At 36.5% G+C, this 17608-nt stretch overlaps 1 protein-coding gene across 6 annotated transcripts in view; it reads right to left on the minus strand.

Annotated features, from left to right (window-relative positions):
• Positions 1-2039: 2039 nt before the first annotated feature.
• BTAF1 (B-TFIID TATA-box binding protein associated factor 1) overlaps positions 2040-17608 on the minus strand; it is a 50295-nt gene continuing 34726 nt past the window's right edge. For all 6 annotated transcript variants that reach the window (XM_052799559.1, XM_052799556.1, XM_052799555.1 and 3 more), the window contains 18 exons: positions 17099-17289; positions 15991-16144; positions 15792-15901; positions 13571-13772; positions 13008-13156; positions 9912-10064; positions 9263-9384; positions 8886-9053; positions 8633-8710; positions 8423-8552; positions 7597-7738; positions 7292-7422; positions 6717-6842; positions 5775-5927; positions 4961-5172; positions 4646-4805; positions 3873-4043; positions 2040-3628 (listed from right to left, as the gene is read on the minus strand). In XM_052799559.1, coding sequence (XP_052655519.1) covers positions 3482-3628; positions 3873-4043; positions 4646-4805; positions 4961-5172; positions 5775-5927; positions 6717-6842; positions 7292-7422; positions 7597-7738; positions 8423-8552; positions 8633-8710; positions 8886-9053; positions 9263-9384; positions 9912-10064; positions 13008-13156; positions 13571-13772; positions 15792-15901; positions 15991-16144; positions 17099-17289 — 2699 coding nt within the window. In that variant the 3' untranslated portion in view covers positions 2040-3481. The remainder of the gene's footprint in view (positions 3629-3872; positions 4044-4645; positions 4806-4960; positions 5173-5774; positions 5928-6716; positions 6843-7291; positions 7423-7596; positions 7739-8422; positions 8553-8632; positions 8711-8885; positions 9054-9262; positions 9385-9911; positions 10065-13007; positions 13157-13570; positions 13773-15791; positions 15902-15990; positions 16145-17098; positions 17290-17608) is intronic.

Genomic DNA, 17608 nt, shown 5'->3' on the forward strand with positions numbered 1-17608 from the left:
TCCTGTAGTGAGGGGAAGCTTGCCCTATACCAAAGCTATTTAACACTGCATGCCTCGCTGTATTTAACACTACATTATTTGCCATTTTTAAGTAAGTTAATAAAATCTTACATATATGAACATGCTTTCATCCTGGAAGTTTTCCACAGTTCCTAACATGGCTTGAATTGCCCTACTTCTGCTTGAATTAAGACTTAATTAGAAAGATGTGCTTGCTCATCGCCTTAGTAACCTGCAGAACCATGGGATGGTAGTAAAGTGGGGGATACTGCTAATGGTTAAGTATAAGCATTTGTCTTTAAATCTGGCAGTTTTAAGGTAAAATACAAGCTTTCTACAGATAATGGGCATCTAGTACAAAGAACTAAAGCAAAAGACTAAACTTGAACTAATTTGAGTTAACCTAAATTGTAGGTATGCATACCTTGGGTCTTTAGTGTAATTTTCATTTCAGCAGGCTTGAAATAAACCTCCAAAAGCATTAGGGAGCAAGATAAAAAACCCTGCCCACAATAGTCCTAACTATAGTCACAGGAAGAAAGCAGCTTCCTACTTAAATGAATTCCAAAGATAATATGCATGGAGAAAGACAGACTTGTTTGCTAAACTAAGAATTCAATCTGACATTTCAGAAGGCATGTTTATGCAGACTTGGTGCATGTTTGCAGAAGATAGTTTTCCATTTAGTTTCAAGTAAATTTCAAGGAGTCTTAAAGGTTGGTTGAAAAGCACCATTATGTATACAGTGTTTCAAAGCAGTTCTTCTAGCCTCGAATGTGGTCACCAGTAAGAGGGACTTAGTGTTCACAAATTAGCAAGCTTTGAATCTGGGACTAAATCATTAATTTGGAGGTCTGGCTTCGGTGACTATTGGTGTTCTTTTGATGCCATTAAATAATGGAGATAGACTAGTAATTCAGTGCAAGTTACACACAATGCATCAAGCTTTGGGCATGCATGGGTCTACTCATGGGTCATGTTTTTGGGGCCTGCAATGACTGAACGTGCAGTCAGTTCACAGTTTAGGCTATGTCTTCATTAACAAGTAGTACACTGCAGTAGGGGCAGAGCTGTAGAGCAAAATGTTTGGTACTGAGAACCTGACATCCCTGCACTATCTTTGAAGTTTTTATTTGAGCCTAGAAATAAAAAAGCTTTTCTATTTCAGCCCAAACCCTGGTCTGATCCAGCTGAATACCCATCAAACAGGTCAAATGCAGTTAGAGGCATTCCAAGTACAGCAAAATTCAAGCAAGAAATATGTAAGTGAACCCAGTTTGTGCACTGAGAACACTGCACTAACAAGCCAGATCATGGTAAATGGTCTGCCAGCATGGAAGGGATAGAAAAGCTATTAGTTAAATATTAAGGTAACTAAAAATGTTTTTTATATACTTAGTGCAGTGTTCCTGCTGGTTTCCATTTTGAAAGTGTTAATTCACAGAACACTTAAGACCAGTCAGTATGTATAATAATCTTGAAAATTATTCTAGGTTCCACTCCCCCACCATTTTCCAGGTGCAGGAGTCTTTTTGATGTCATATCCAAGAGAGCCATCACTAAGAGTATTATGGTTGCATAGCAACCTCAATGTGATGACTGGTTTAAAGCAGTCCTTTGCTGTGCATTTCTTTTCCAACACAAGCCAGTCTCCTACCACTGCAACTAATAAAACTCTTGAAGAAAAACATATTTAGTCATAAAACACTGCATAAGAGGTTTCTTTATTCAAACATCTTGTTATTTCTGGGCACTATCACCAGATTACTGCACCAAGTTATCTTAAAGTACCCAGTATTCCAGCACTTTAATTTCTCTGCAGACAGAACACCAAGCCCCATCTTGTCTGTCCCCCTGCTTGGATTATGAGTTGAAAGCACAACAGAAAAATTCTATGTATGAAGGTAGAACTGAACTAATATAACACTAGTAATCCAACTGTAACTTCCAAAAGCATTAGTTTTTTTACCTAGTCAGCTACAGTGAAAGTCTTCTCTACAGAAAAAAAACCCTAAACATGGACATACACAACATACAAGTTATATATTCCCAGTTTTGTTTATTTTCATGGAATGCTAATTTAGTTACAATATGTCAGTTCGTAACTACTGAAATGTGACATTAATTCATCTCCAATGCTGCAGAACAGTCTTGATTTATATATATTGTTTTAAAACAATCTTATTTTACATAGTTGAGGTCTCTGGTGGTTTTTAAGCTCTGATGCTTAAGCACACAGCAAGCTACAAACCTTAGGTTTTATATTTATACATATATTCTGTGTATTCAGACAACTGCTGTAAGTTATCTATAATTTAATATTTATAAAAAGTGCATATACTGGTACATATGCACATCTAGAAACACACTTTTACTACTGCCTCCCTTTTATAAAAAGCTGTGTAACATACAGCCATATTATTCTCACTCACTGCTATTAAAGTCTTTTACTAGCTTTGTTACACAATTTCAACTGTTCAATTCCCTCAAACTGAATGTAGGTATTTCTATGTATATTTCCTCCTAAAGAAAAAAGTCCTCCCTATTCCTTTAAGAAGCTTTAAATCATGCATCAGTTTAGTAAACAGTCACTTTAGCATGGATTTTAGAATCCTAGACAGTGTAAAATCTACTCCTGGAAAATGTCTGTCTGTATATTTAATTTCTTCTTTTAGTTACAAAAAATATATAGGATTGAAACATACTGAATACATGCATCTCTCAAAGTGGCTATATTCTAGCCTTATAGATAAATTAAAAAAGTACACCCTTGCTAACAGGATGCAAACATGGCCTCAAATAGGCCATTACCTGTATTTAATATAGCTCATTACATTAAAAAGTTCAAGTCAGCTGTTCTCTCAAGATGGTGTCAAAAGACTGAAGAGCATAATATATTTATACTCAATATACAAAGGTGGGTGCACATACCTAGTGCCCTTTGATTATTCAATACTTTCAAGGCTTCTAGGCTTTGCCTCTGGTGATACAAGTCCTGAAATGATCTGAATGGAAGTTTAAGTTGAAAATTGTTTTTTAATATACCCTAAAAGCAAGTTGTGTTTAAAAGAAAAACATACACTGAACAACCTGAAGTACTCACTGAAACAACTGTACAAAACTATTATAGATACAGAAAGAAATGGTGGACTTAACTTCAAACAGAAGTAACACTTGTTTAACACATGTAAAAACTTGCTTTGTTTTATTCTTCTACCAAGTAAGAATTTGCAGCCGTTCAGAACAAGTAAAATTCAAACCACCTCACAATGTTTAAAGTTCTTTTATACAGTGCAAACGTTTAAGACAGAGTAACTCCCCAGTGAAACAGGTGACACTACTCAGTGCCAGTCTTTTGAAGATTCTTCTTTCAATAAGTCTATTTACACATTAAGCTAAAGGTTCACTATATATGAATTTTGCTGAATATCAGCAGAAAAATACGTGAACTAGCAGCAGTTGTATTACGAACATATGATGGTTACTTTAATGAATGCATAAAGTTTTCAAGACTGTATTCAGTGTCATACTGTTCTTGATCCCACAGTTCTCCAAGGTTTTCGAGTACTGATTTCATTGATGCTTTCCCAGAAGAGGTAGAGGTATCTGCTTTTTCAGTTTTTCCATCCTTCACAAAAGAAAAAAAATAGATCAATTAACATACAGAACAGTGTTTTCAGGAATTTACTAAATTCGTCCAAGTCTGATGATACTTTTGGGGAAATACCCCTTCTCCTGTTTTTCAGAGAGCTGTGTACTATTCATCATTCCAACTTCCAAGTGTTCATCTGATTCAATTTTACATTTCAAAGCAAAGCTTTTCCCTAAGCGTACTCTATTTTTGGCAGGTATTTGTAAAAACGGTTCTTTACCTTGTCAAGAGTGAACAGATCAAGAAGCTGTTCTGTTCCCATGCTCTGTAGGCTTGTGTTTTCTTGGCTGATCACTGTATTTGCAATATTCATTTTGAACTTTTGAAGACCCATGATCTTCTCCTCCAGAGTTCCCCTGGTTATCAGGCGATACACATTAACAACACGTTTCTGAAAGAAAAAAAGCATACTTAGCTAAAAAATACCATCTTAGGTATATAAGAAAGCATAACCTTTTAGTATTCAACATGGACAGTCTGGAAGCAGTTTGGCTTGGAGTTACCCTTTAGTGATTGTACTCAGTAAGTCTGACTGATGTTAGATGAAAAGAATGAGAATGTGCCAGCATAGAGTAGAGGCACATGCAATTGCATCTGTACTCAGAAAGTTAATAATTCACTGCTTTTTACAGCTGTAGACTGAGACTAACAGCAGTCACTCTTTCCCTGTCCAGGTGTCAGAGGAGGACAGCCCTGTGGGGCTTTCCTTCAGTTCCTTGTCTCAGCTGCATCTCTTCCTCCACTGAAGGGCAATTCTCCCTGGCCTCTCCTCAGCAGCTCAGGAAGTACAGAAGAGAAGGCATACCAAGTTTGGGATAGGATAAGAAAGTATACACTTCAACATCTGGCATATTTGCAAGAAAGCAGTATCAATGGAAGCGTGGTGCAAACTCCCAGATATCACTTTCATTATGTGCTACAGCCTTACCCAAATTCGAAGAAGTTCAGCAAGGGAAAAAAAAAACCACTTAGGGGAAATTAAGAGTTTTTCACCTGCCCAATGCGATGTGCCCGATCCATGGCTTGCAGGTCTCTCATTGGGTTCCAGTCATGTTCCACAAATACTACTGTATCAGCCCCTGTTAAGTTAAGTCCCAATCCACCAACGTGAGTGGTGAGCAAAAGAACATCTATAGATGGGTCATTATTAAACCTGCATACAAAGAAGTTAAGCATGGTAAATTTCATTTAAATAATGAATTTATGAATCTCAAACTTCTTTGAGGCAGACAAAAGAACAATTTTGTACCATATAAATACTATAGCTCATTAGTTGGCCTTATATTTGTTATGAAGGGATATGCTTACCGTGAAACAATGGAATGCCTCTGACCAGCAGGTATGCTGCCATCTAGTCGCAAATAAGTAACTGAAGGTAACTGAGGTCTGAGAAGGTCATGCTCCACTATATCCAGCATGCTTTTAAGTTGACAGAAGATAAGTACTCTGTGCTGGGCCACAACAGCTTCTGTACCACTTTCTGAAGATCCACCATTCCCCAAACCACAGTCTAGCAGCAGCTTAAAGTAAAAGAGCATTGAAGTGTATCATCAAAATGACAGTAGATCTCAGGTAAATATTGACATTGATAGACTATCAAAAGTAGAAATAAGAGAAAGAATAAACTACAGAAGGAAGTCTGTAAATGACAGTCACTTAAATGACGTAATGCAAAGTTTGGCCTCACTGTCAAATTATGAAAAATTTAAGAGTTGACAGAATAGTAATTTTCTTCATTTTGCTTTACTTACAATAGAATTTAAGTATGTAATGCAATCTAACTTTATCAAGCTAATAGTCTCCTGTATATTAAATAGGAAAAAAGTTTTTCTGTAACAATAGGGACAGGAGTAAGAAACAGAATAAAAGTAAGTTTTGGACAAGGTAGCAAAAATTATGTAATCATCACCTTGAAGCAAGCTTGTGCTTCCCCCTCCCCCTTGAATTAACAGGAAAAATAGGACATATGCCTAAAAAAAACCCTTGTAGCCTATTTGCTATTTAACTAGGAGTTTTAAGATCAGTTTTCATATTGATGAAGTCATAAACAAAACTTGCTAAGATGTAACATCAGTAGAGACACATATAGGAAATTTAAGGCACAACATGCAAGTCTACTTACTTGTTTTAAAGCAGACAGCTTAGGTGCATGTTGGATATCTCGAAGGGATGAATTATGAGCTGCAAGTTGCTCTGTAATTCTTTTATATTCTGGATGTTGGGCTGTTAACACTAATGCTGGATGGTTGCAAAGCTTCCGTAAGTATTGCAATGCCTTTAATTATTTAGGAAATGAAGTTCAAAGAAATGGTTAGCAACAACATAGTTACAGAAAAAGGGTGAACATAATTGATTGTAAGTATAGGGGCCACTCAGCCACATTCCACAATCTGGTCTTTAGCGCGTATTTTCATTAAAAAGAAGTTGCACATTTATATTAAGAAAGCCTGTATTTCAACCTGTATCCAATAACTGTTAGGTGCATAGTGACCTTGGTTCCTGTTCCAGGAACAGCGCAAAGACTACCATTTCCCACACCTTCATGTGAGTGTACAGTATAGTAGATGGGTTTGGGAGCTGTGCAGACAATTATTTTTTCCAAGTAGCGAAGACTTAATCTGCAATTCCATAAATTCTTCATAAATTCAGATCTAACCGTAAGGAAACTTTTTTGTTCATGTTTTAGAATCTTAATTTTGTAGTGTAACAACTGATGAGATCAAAATTAGTTCCCTCTTGTTGTGAGGTTTTGCACTTTTGGTAACTAGTTTTTAATTGAGGATAGTATCCCAGACCCACAAAATAGCTGAACACCAGTTGAACTGAACACATTAAAAAAATTTAAGACAGTTTTATATGACTTAAGACACAAAACCATAATTTAAGCATAATAGCTATACATCACATTCCATGCAATCTGATCCAAAATCTCAGTATTTCACTTAATACATTTGTGGCTATATGATCTAAGTTAATCATTTTGATTTTAATTTTTTATTAAACCCCAAAATAGTTACCAGAAATAAATGAACTAGGTAGTAAAAATTACTGAAGAAATCTGTACCTGAAACACATGACCTGTAGCTTTAAGCTTTGGTTTTTCAGTTTCTTCATTCAGTGAAATTGAAGAAACTGTTTCATCAATATCACATTTAGCACGAGACTTGGCAAAATCTTCATAAAGCTGAACCTGTAGACCAGGCCCCAAACAAGAGAATGAGTATGTTTTCCCCGACAGAAGTAAGATGAACAGTCATTTTTAGAATTTAGTTCTGAGTTAAAGTTCTGAATTATCATAAATCAAGAAAGCTATTTTATATGTAGCACAAGATCAACATTAACAGTGGAATATCTCATAATCTATTTTCTTTCAGCTTGGAAAGTATTCTTTAAAAAAAACATCTGTAGATGCCTAGATGTTGTTCTTGTAGAACAATGCCAGAAATTAAGCTAAAGAAATAAGTCCATTGCAACTGGACTGAAATTAGTTTTTAAACACATACTAGAAAAACTTTTTAGTCCTGTCGTCCCAGACAATATCAGAGCTGACATCAGATTGACCCAGGAATATGGAAGTGGTTCCTTTGTGGTCTTAACTGTGCTGAAAAAACTAAGCTTCCAGCCACTTTTTAAGCATACCTGTAGAGGACTGAGAATACAGTAATAATCTTGAATAATTTTGGGTGGAAGATCTTGCAGTACATCCTCTTTCATTCTCCTTAGCAGGAACGGCAGCACTTGGCGGTGCAGTGCTTCCATTGCAAGAACCCCTAGCGAAGGCAACAGAAGCAGTACTTTAAAAAAAAAATTTTTTTTTTTTTCCAGAACATTCAGCCCCCACCCCAATCTCTTATGTTGGAACTGACTACACTTTCTCTTTTCATTAGCAGTTCTCATTTAAAGGAAGAAAACAAGAAAACCAAGACTTAACATTTGATCCTTACCAGCCTCTTGTTCTCGACTGGAGCTTCGGGCATCTCTACTTGCCAGTATTGGTTTGCCATAACGAGCTGCAAATTGGCGTTCAGTACCCAAAAATCCTGGCATAAGGAAGTCAAACAACGACCACAACTCTAAGACGTTGTTCTGAGCATAAAAGAAACATTTGTTAAATTATTTTCAAGAGTAATGAATTGTTACAAGTTATCAGAAACATTTCCATACATATTTAACACTGCCTATAAAACACTACAAACATAACACTTCAACGTACTTTTGAGCTCCTGGAACTTGGTGGCTCTTTCATCAACCTAAGTTACAGGAAGACCTGTACATGCACTTTAACATACAAATGGACTTTCTACTGTGCCTGATGCCTGAAGCCACACCCTGAGTTCTTTTGGACAACAAAACCCAGGAGACTCCAGTGGTCTTAGTCCTGGATGAGACACATACTCCACAGACAAGTCATTAGGACAAAGCCCAAAATCTGGAATTCAAGTTGAGTTTCTTGCTAATTTCACTAGAGACATAAGGAAATGCTCTCTCCCCTTCCCTGCCTGCTACTTAAAAAACAAATGGTAAAGAAAGTCTTGTTGCCAACTTTTGAGCCCCATTAGTAGCATGGATCCTGCACCCATTTCCCCTATACATGGGTATACTAGGGAAGGAAAAAGATATAGTTTCAAGCATTTAGCAATGAAAGGCTTTTTTACAATGTATGCTTTGAACAAGATGACTGATAAAAAGCATAAAGACTCCAAAATAGATCTCTTTTGCTTGCTTTCTACTACTCACCCAAGTTCTCAGGAAAAAAAGAAAAGTGGTTACCTGGATTGGTGTCCCAGAAAGAATTATCCTGTAATTGGCAGTCAGCTGTTTTACTGCTTTTGACAGCTTTGTTTTTCCATTTTTTATTACATGGCCTTCATCAAGAATGCAGTAATTAAACTTAATATTTCTAGAAAAGAAGAACATAGACTTAAGTAGCATTTAAAATTCTAAGCTATTAAAAACCTCAGAAAACAAACCAATTCTTACCTGAAGAAGTCAATGTCATTTCTTACAACATCATATGAAGCCACTATGAGATTGTGTCTTTTCACCTGGTGTTGCAATCTTAAGAAAAAAGATGAGATCATAACTAAAGTGTTCTTTACATGTATTATTTCAGCCTTTGAAGATACCATCACAAGTTTTACCATGCCCACAAACTATGCTCCGGTAGTAGTAGTAAAGCAAATTGCAAAATTGTGTGGTATTTTACCCAAGTTATTAATGCAAAATACATTACCTTGCTCTCTCAGTAGGAGGTCCTGTATAGTGCAAAGGATTAAGATATTCTTTTGAGCAAAATTTGCCCACTTCATCCACCCAGTGTCCTGTGAGTGTAGGAGGGCACACCACCAAGGAGGGAAGAGGAACACTGTCCACCAGTTTTGTTCTTGCATATTCCTGAGCCCTTTAAGAATATCAAAGCAAGTTTGAAAAAATTTGTTTTTCACAGAATAGTTGAGGCTGGAGGGGACCTCTAGAGGTCATCTGGTCCAACACCCCTGCTCAAGCAGAGCCACCTACAGCCAGTTGTCCAGGACTATGTCCAGAGTCATTACCATAGATAAAACCTATCATTAAAGCCTTTAAGATAGCATGTTATTTGTTTAAGCTTACCTGAGGCAATGATCACCTGCAAGAATGCAAATGGATTGTAGAGTTTTTCCTAAGCCCATGTCATCACAAAGAATTCCATGCAGTTTGTATTTATTGAGAAATGCCAGCCAGTTCACTCCATCCTGAAATCAGAAAATAAGAAGAGTACCTCAGAAGTAAAAACTAGCTTTTGGCTAGTTAAGCTTCAGTTCAAACATCTGTATGTTCTATCATCCATCATTGCCAAACTATGAGCTTGTTTCCCACCATGAATGCATCCACTACAGCCCATTCACTCAAAGCAGGTGGGAATAAAGGGAGAAACATAAGCAGCCAAACAGTACAAGGCCTAGCTTTGCAGTAGTGGGCTGCCAAAGTCAGCTTCAGCAAAGCACAACAGCCCATTGGCCACTCCCTGAGAAAAATGGCAGGATCCAGAGAAGTGGGGGGCAACGCACCATTAAAAGAAAAACAGTACAAATGGCATGCATTACTTAATTTGTTCTTCCTTACCCAAGAGTCCAAGATACACACCACACAGCTAAAAACAAAGAACCCAAAAAACCCACAAGCAAAAAAAAATCCAGCACCCAAACAACTCCTATCCTTCCATAAAACTGTATCAGACTGGAACCTATTGCTCTCTTAAAATAAGAGTATAAGCTGTTACCTGCTGATATTTTCTGAGCTCTGCTTTGATTGGTACTGGAATTTTATAGTTTTCCAGTTTTTTTCCATCCAATAATTGTTCCAGAAAGTGACGTTCCTTAGCTTTCATTCGGATTAATTCTTCAGACATGTTTGGTGGATCTGGTATACCAGCCTAGGATAATATTTTTAAAGCAGTAATGTAAGGGCTACAGTACTTAGTTCTCACACAGACAATAAGAAATAAAACCTCATACCAGCTTAGACATTTATAAACAGATAGCAAAGATCTGCAGTCTTCTCAATTGTATAAGTCCAAAATCAGTGCTATACTTGTTTGATTCCTTGCAGATCAACTCATCCAGGGTTGTAGGGTGCAAAAGACAAATTCTGCCCCAAAGGACACTCTGAAAAGCTTGATACAGTTGCACAGAAGAGGGGAAATCCTGGTCATGCTTCTAAGATTTTACAAAGACTGAGTTATTCTACCTCTAATCAGAGAGTCTATCTGGCTGGCTAGAGAATCCTTTGACACCAATTTCTCCTTAGCCACAATCTACCATCCAAAGTTAGATGGATTCTTCTCCTATGGATGTTAGTAGAATAGATCTAAAGCGATACTGAAACCCATAGGATGAATTCAAGCAGTTGGAAACTATTGGGAAAAAGAAAAACCTAAACCTCTCCAGGTTTGCATCAGCAGACTGTGGCTTCCCAGGTAATTCCCATACTAGAAGGGAAGCCTGGGGACCAAATAGGTTCATTCTTGCTTGCTAGTAATATACAGTAGCAAAAGAAGCACTGATATTTTCCATCATCACATCTGTCATCCCAGTTTTCTGGGCTACCTCCATCTTTAGTTACCTTTACTTCAAAACCCAAGTTACTAATCACTTAGGCTGAGAAGAAAAACTATCAAATAATTCTACCATGTATGTGGTTAATAAGGAAGGGGGGAAACTAACCCAGATTTCAGATGTTAGAAGTGCTCCAATAAGGTATTTAAGTACATACATACACACAGACAACTGCCAGCTTGTTCAAACAACTGCTCTTCCTACCCTCCCTTTTGAAAGAACGTCTGAAATGTGAATACCATGCCAGTTGACTTGGTTCAAGTATATTGTCAACTTGCAGCATGACTGCTTATCAATAAAACAGGACAGATTAAGTTGAACCATTTATCTTACAATCCTTCTCAGTCGTATTTTTGTTTTTATGGTTGAATGAATAATGAAACTGAGAATAAAGATACAGGAAACTGAGCATAGCTAAGTTCTCACAACTCATTTATTGCTATTGTTTCCAATTCCTCACAGTTAGAAACCAACACAAAAATACAGATTGGAAACTCCATGCTTATTCAGACCTCTATCACTTTTTCTCATCCAGCAGCTGAATTCAGGTCTTGCATTTTAGGCAGCATATAAATGCCAGCAATAAACACAAAAGACTAGACAGACTTTTTGTTTTGTTACAGAACTAAGTCATGCTTCAGGGTCATGAAATCGAAAGAGTGGAAAGTTTTTGTTTTAATAATACCACTATAACTACTGAAAACTGTAAGAGTTTGTCTTAAGAAACATCTGCAAGACTACCCTAAAGTCTTCCCATTTAAAAAAGTAAAACTGTATCCATAAAACACCACTCCGTAAGTTTTTTTCAAACAAAGCATGTGTGAAACTTTGTCTATGAAAACTTGATAATAAGGTTATTTCAATCTCAAAAAAGGATTCCTTAATAAAGTATTTCCCCATGAAACAACTATTTCCCTAGTCCGTATCAGTCTACCCCCTCGACTCTTTCCACTGAGATGACTCCAAACCCCTCTACCTACAGTTATCAATTTAAATTCCTTGTTTGGCCTAAATTTAAAATTGCTAGCATTCAAAAGACTGTCCCACAACAGTACTGGTATTTTCTCTCATTATTAATCTACTTCACTCCCAGTTTGCATATTTTTAAGTTTGCATATTTAATAGTTCAATATCTGATACTGAACTTCCTTAACTGGAAAGGGAAGTCCTAAGGGAGTGCTTGAGTTACTACAGAAAAGAAACATGAACTGATGCATATGTATGCAATTAATAAAACAAGTAGTCTCGTCTTAAGAGATGCTCACTAAATTCTATTAAAATAGCTTTAAAAAGCAAATCTAAGCTACATGTATTCCATAGGACTGTATTTAGATGCATATGAAGGACACTGGTGTAAGCGGCCTTGGAATGAACAGCAGCATGCCAGAAATTAATTTCTACTTTGCTCACTTTCAACTTTTTCAACGTTTCGGTGCAAGCATATAGAAAGTGCTCCATTTAAGGCAGATTGCTAGTTATCAGATCCTAAGGTTCTATTACACTAAATTAAAAATTGAGATAATGAAAGGTACTAAACCCATTAAACCAACTTTTTTTTTTCCATTAGAAACATGCAAACAAATTCTGAACTGTCTTCTATTACCACCTGGTGGTGGAAATAAGTTACTTAGAAGCCTTGTAGTCCCTGAAGTGCAATATTAGAAAGTGTCTGAGGTATGCGAGTTGTAGTAGGGATGAGAAACTGAAGCAAATCTATACTGATTAAACACTACTGGATCACAATACGCATATTTTGCCCAAAGCTGTAGGGTGGGGCTTTTTGATTTTAAGAACCAGGAATAAGTAACTGTACTTATCTCCACATTATTTCTACTACTGCTATTTCATTTTTTCCTTTGAAATCAGTATTGCTTTTCTATGCATTTCTCTTGACCACATACACAACACCACACATAGGAGAGAGCACATACAACTCCTAACACTTTTGAGCCAAAACTAGCAACAGCAGCATTATACACAATTAATGAATATACACTTTAACTTCATGTACACAGTTGAAATGAGTTTCTTATAAAGAGAAATTTTACTTTAACGTTAATTTAGAAAATTACTAACAGAGGGTCCAGTTTTACTCATTTTACATTACATATAAAAAATCTTCAATTACCTGTTACAAACTCAACATCTATAAAAAGTTGCTTATTCAGCGTTTAACAAGCCAGAAGCTTGAACTTTGTGGCTGGTGAAAAAGTGGATACAACACAGTTCACGTACTTAGTATACTTACAACTTGAGCTTACCTCAAGAGGCATTAGTCTAATCAGTGTTGCAAAGCACTGAGTAGCCATAAAGCGTACACTGTTTGTCTGATCACTCATTCTACCCAGAACTGGAACCACTAGAAGAACGATGTATGGAACAATACCAACATCCAGCTGCTCCATTACACCTGAATCAGTTATTAAGGAAATCGGTTTTACCAGTTCAGGATTGTCTAACATCAATATATACCTGGCAGATTTCACACTCAAGAGGTAAAAGTCATTAACACATTACATTCAGATGAACAAGATTTCTACTAACAAAGCAATAGAGGGGGAGGAAGCCTGGTCTATCCAGTTAAATTTAGCCCAGTGAATTCCATGGTTTGAGAAGCTGAATTACCTCCACCAAAACTTCATTTGATAGATAAAATGAAGGCAATGGGAATAAAAGTTTCTTCTATTTCTTGTCTACAGGAAGAAAACAGCTTAACATTTTATTTCATTCCTCCTCCCATTTTTTTCAGGCAACAGTTTTTGTTCCTCCAAATCATGCAACTGCAAAGAAGTTTCTGCATTTTTGAATACTCAAGCAAGGATACACGCAAGTGCTTCAATTGCACCTTCTTGTTTGGTGTTGTCATCTATTGCTCCCAACCATGGTAAAACTTTCTCTAGGAAGATATTCATTGTTTCCATGGTAGCTATTTTGCTCATAACACCTACACAACGAGCAGCCATGTGTCTCACTGCAGTGCTGGGATGTTGAAGGCACATATAAAGATGAGGCAAATGCTGTATTAACTGAATAGCAGAAGAGGATGGGGGGGAAAAAAGGTTAATATAAATCATAAACAAATTACTGAATTATTTTGAAGCAAACAGTCTTTTTAAGTCACTGTTGCCTCCCAAAGACTGCTTGAAATGGCTCCTTCACAAGATCTAATTTAGAACTGAAAAATTGTTTCAGAAGACAATTGAACTTTGAACAAGTATTACTACCCAAATACAGTTAAAATTCAGAGTAACAGAATCTTCAGGGTTTTAGTAAAAATGAAAATTAAAGAAGCCCTTGATAATTAAGGAAGTGTTTCACACTGGAAAAATACAGTACTAAGTACTCAGAACTTTTCATTAAAAAAGAATTATTGCTTAAATACAGATACATAGATTGAAGAATTCCTTCCAGCTAACAAATTTGTCCTAGATTCATCCCATTTACATTTAGGCAGATTAATTATCCATGTTGGGAGTCTTATTAACTCTGTGTGACAAGATAGACACCCAGAAGGAAACTCACATCTTCCCAAGGAGGTACATGTGTACATACATGTCCTTCATCAGCACAAACAACATATTTATGTCAGATATCTTAAACAGATGGTCAGGTTTTCCCTAGTGTGGAAGTCCCTAAATATTAGCTTTGATGAACCAATTCCACCCTTTTTGACTTCCTATGTTTTTTTTTTTTTTGAGACCTGTATATAGTATTACCACCCTCCAAACCAATCTACACATTAACTACATACCATATGTATGTGTATATATATATGAAATACATCATATGCTAAATTCACTCAAAATCACTTCAGTATTTTATTAAAATAGATAAGAAACAATGCCATGTGTTCCATATGAATCCTCTCCATCTACTCAGAATTCTACAGCCATTCCTTATACCCATCCTTTCCCATCATATCCTTTCCAGACAAAGTTCTGGCCTACTTATTCCTCGCATGGGAGCCTTTTCATGTATTTTATCATCCTGTTGCCCTTCTCTACACCTCTTCCAGTGCTACTACATTTATTCTGAAATATAGTACTGCAAATAGGCTAGAACTGAAAATTGTGTTCAGATGTAGGCATAATGATGACTTCCTTGTTCTGTTCCTTTCTTAAGTTTCTACTGTTTTTTTTTAACCAGTATTTTACATTCAGCTGGTATTTTCACAGAACTACCCTAACTCCAGGATCTCTCTCCTGAGTAGAAATAGTCAGTTCAGAGCCTACTACTGCATCTAAAATGTTAAGTCTTTTACATTGAGTGGTGGGTAAAAAGAAATAATTAAAAAAATCAAATGCAGTCTACTTGGGTGCAAACTGAAGTTTCCCATAATTTCTGCATTCCCTGCACAGGGAGCCCTTCTGACAACCTTCAGCCTGTTACACAGTAATCAGGCAGTAAACTGTGCAGTCTTTATTACTACCATTTTTCCCCCCCACTCTGGCCACACAAACTACATATCAGTCTATTAGAAGTCAACCCATTTCAGTCAGCCACATAATGCAGCATAACAACATTTTTTTTCTATACTTTAATAACAAAGAGAAGGCATCATATTAGCAGTCTGTTCTCCAGGTTTAGGAAATCTGGAATTAGAATAAAGCAGAGTTGAGACACTGACTTCAATGTGACACAATAGCTTAATTATTATCATAACTCAAACTTTAGACACAATCTTGTTTGGGCATCTCATCCAGAAAAGGATAGGCCAAGGCTAAATTGTACATAGGTGTTTGCTTTTGTGGTTTATTCTACAACCTGCATAAACAAATACAGAATTTAACATCCTATAGGACACAGGGAAAAAACAACTTTAAAACATAACAGCTTAACTGCTGAAGACAGAAGGCTATGTCTTCCGTTTATCAAGACTAGGATACAGGACTTGGAGAACAGGCAGACTAGCAAGTGAATAAACACACCATTTGAGCAAAATTAGAAAACCATCTAAAAAGAAACCTTACAAAACAAGAACTTAAAACAGCAGCAACGAACAGAGTGAATTGCTTCATACAAAAGCTGCTTTGGAATATGATTACCAGAGGATGTAGCTGAGTATCCATTGAAGCTGCTGTTGTTTCAAAAACCTGCAAAGAATTTACTAGCTCCTGGGCAGGAGCATCTCCTTTTTCCAGTAAGGACTTTCGGTCTGTAAAAAGCAGAAAAGGTGTTCAGTTTAAGACTGACGTACTGCCCCCAGCCTACCAGCCCCCCAGCTTAAATCAGAAGTGTAATTACCAAAATTATTTATGTGAATGTTGTTCCTTAATGAACCAACCATAGCATCCCAGAGATGCGGCAAACCCGTTGCCATTTCAGCACCAAAATGTTTAGCTATAGTAGATAAGGCAAATTCAGCTCCTCTTCTCTGTACAACATAAGGTTTCTGAGCCTAGAATTAAACAAAGTAGTGAAGACAGATACATTTAAGAAAAACAATTATTTTCAGGGAGGCTCCCATTGTTATATAGGCATTCAATTCTGATTGTGTTCATAGCTACCTACAACAGACTTACAAATAAGAAAATCCATCAGCAAGTTATTTACCTTCTTTATACAGGTAAAAAATTGAAAATATTTTATAGCAGATTATTTGAATCCTATAAATTTGGGGATTTGGCTTTTGCTGACACAGGACCATTTCAGCAAGAGGTTTTCCAACTGTTTCCAGTTCAAGAACCTCAGATATCACCAATATAGGGACACCAAGAACGGTAACATGCTAGCAAAACTTCCCAAAAAACAATACTTGATTTGTTATTAAGCCCTTTCCCTTGTTCCCACCCTCTTCAGAAAGTAGAATTGATAAAAATCACTTTAACAATTAAGAGCAAAAATCCACAACACTGTTTAGGAACCACAGTCCTAACTAGGATCTTATTAAAACATATTGAAGTTTTATATGAATAAAACAGTAACAAAAAATTTTAGTGTTTCAAGTGTGGAAGTCACATGTACATCCTAAAGCCAGTCATATTTCAAATACTGTTTTTAATACTTCAGAGCATTCATTGTGCATCAAGATGACCAACACTAACATGGGTAATGGGACACAATCACAGCACAGTTTGTGGAAATCCATTTGCATAGATTTATATTGAGTTATTCATATTCTGTACTAAATGTAAAATATTTCAGGAGTTAGTTTTCTTAATGACACACTGAAGATTTAAAACATCACCATCAATGAACATATGCTGCTTGCATCAAAATTTTACGTCAACTCAGTTCTCTCATGAAAAGATCCCAGATATCCCTATTATAATGCTATCAACTCCAGAGAATTCAAAGTAATGGAAGGGAGGGGTGGATGTGCAAGTTGCAAATGCCAGTTTTTGAAATTTACCTCATCAAGTTCAGTAGGAATGCTTCCACTACTGCCAGTGGGGAGATCTGCAATTGGGGCTTTTGGAGCTTTTGGAGTAGGACCTCGCCGACTTGTGATGGCAAAAGCAGCTTTCTGATGCCTGTACAATGTAATTATTCCCCTGTGCTTAGTAACTGTATGATGCATCCCATCTTTATCAGAGTTGGGCCCTGAAGAAAAAAAAGAGAATAGCTGACAACAATTTAAGCTACAGTTTAAAACACAGGAAGTGATGGCTACCTACAAGTCATCTGCAGATTTCAACGTGCTTTAAAAAAAACAAAACAAAAAACTGTGTCATCGTCCTCAAGGATGGAAAAATTTAAGTATAGAGTTACTCTGTTAAGAGCACATTACAGACTTAGCATGAAAAATCTAAATGTACAAACTGCCACATAAATTGTTATTCATCAAGAAACACAGGTAACAAAACTTCAGTCAAATATAGAAAGTTTTCACAAGTTTTTTTTTATATAAAGCAACACATTA

Source organism: Harpia harpyja, chromosome 10 (assembly GCF_026419915.1).
Source record: "Harpia harpyja isolate bHarHar1 chromosome 10, bHarHar1 primary haplotype, whole genome shotgun sequence".
Lineage (NCBI taxonomy): Eukaryota > Metazoa > Chordata > Aves > Accipitriformes > Accipitridae > Harpia > Harpia harpyja.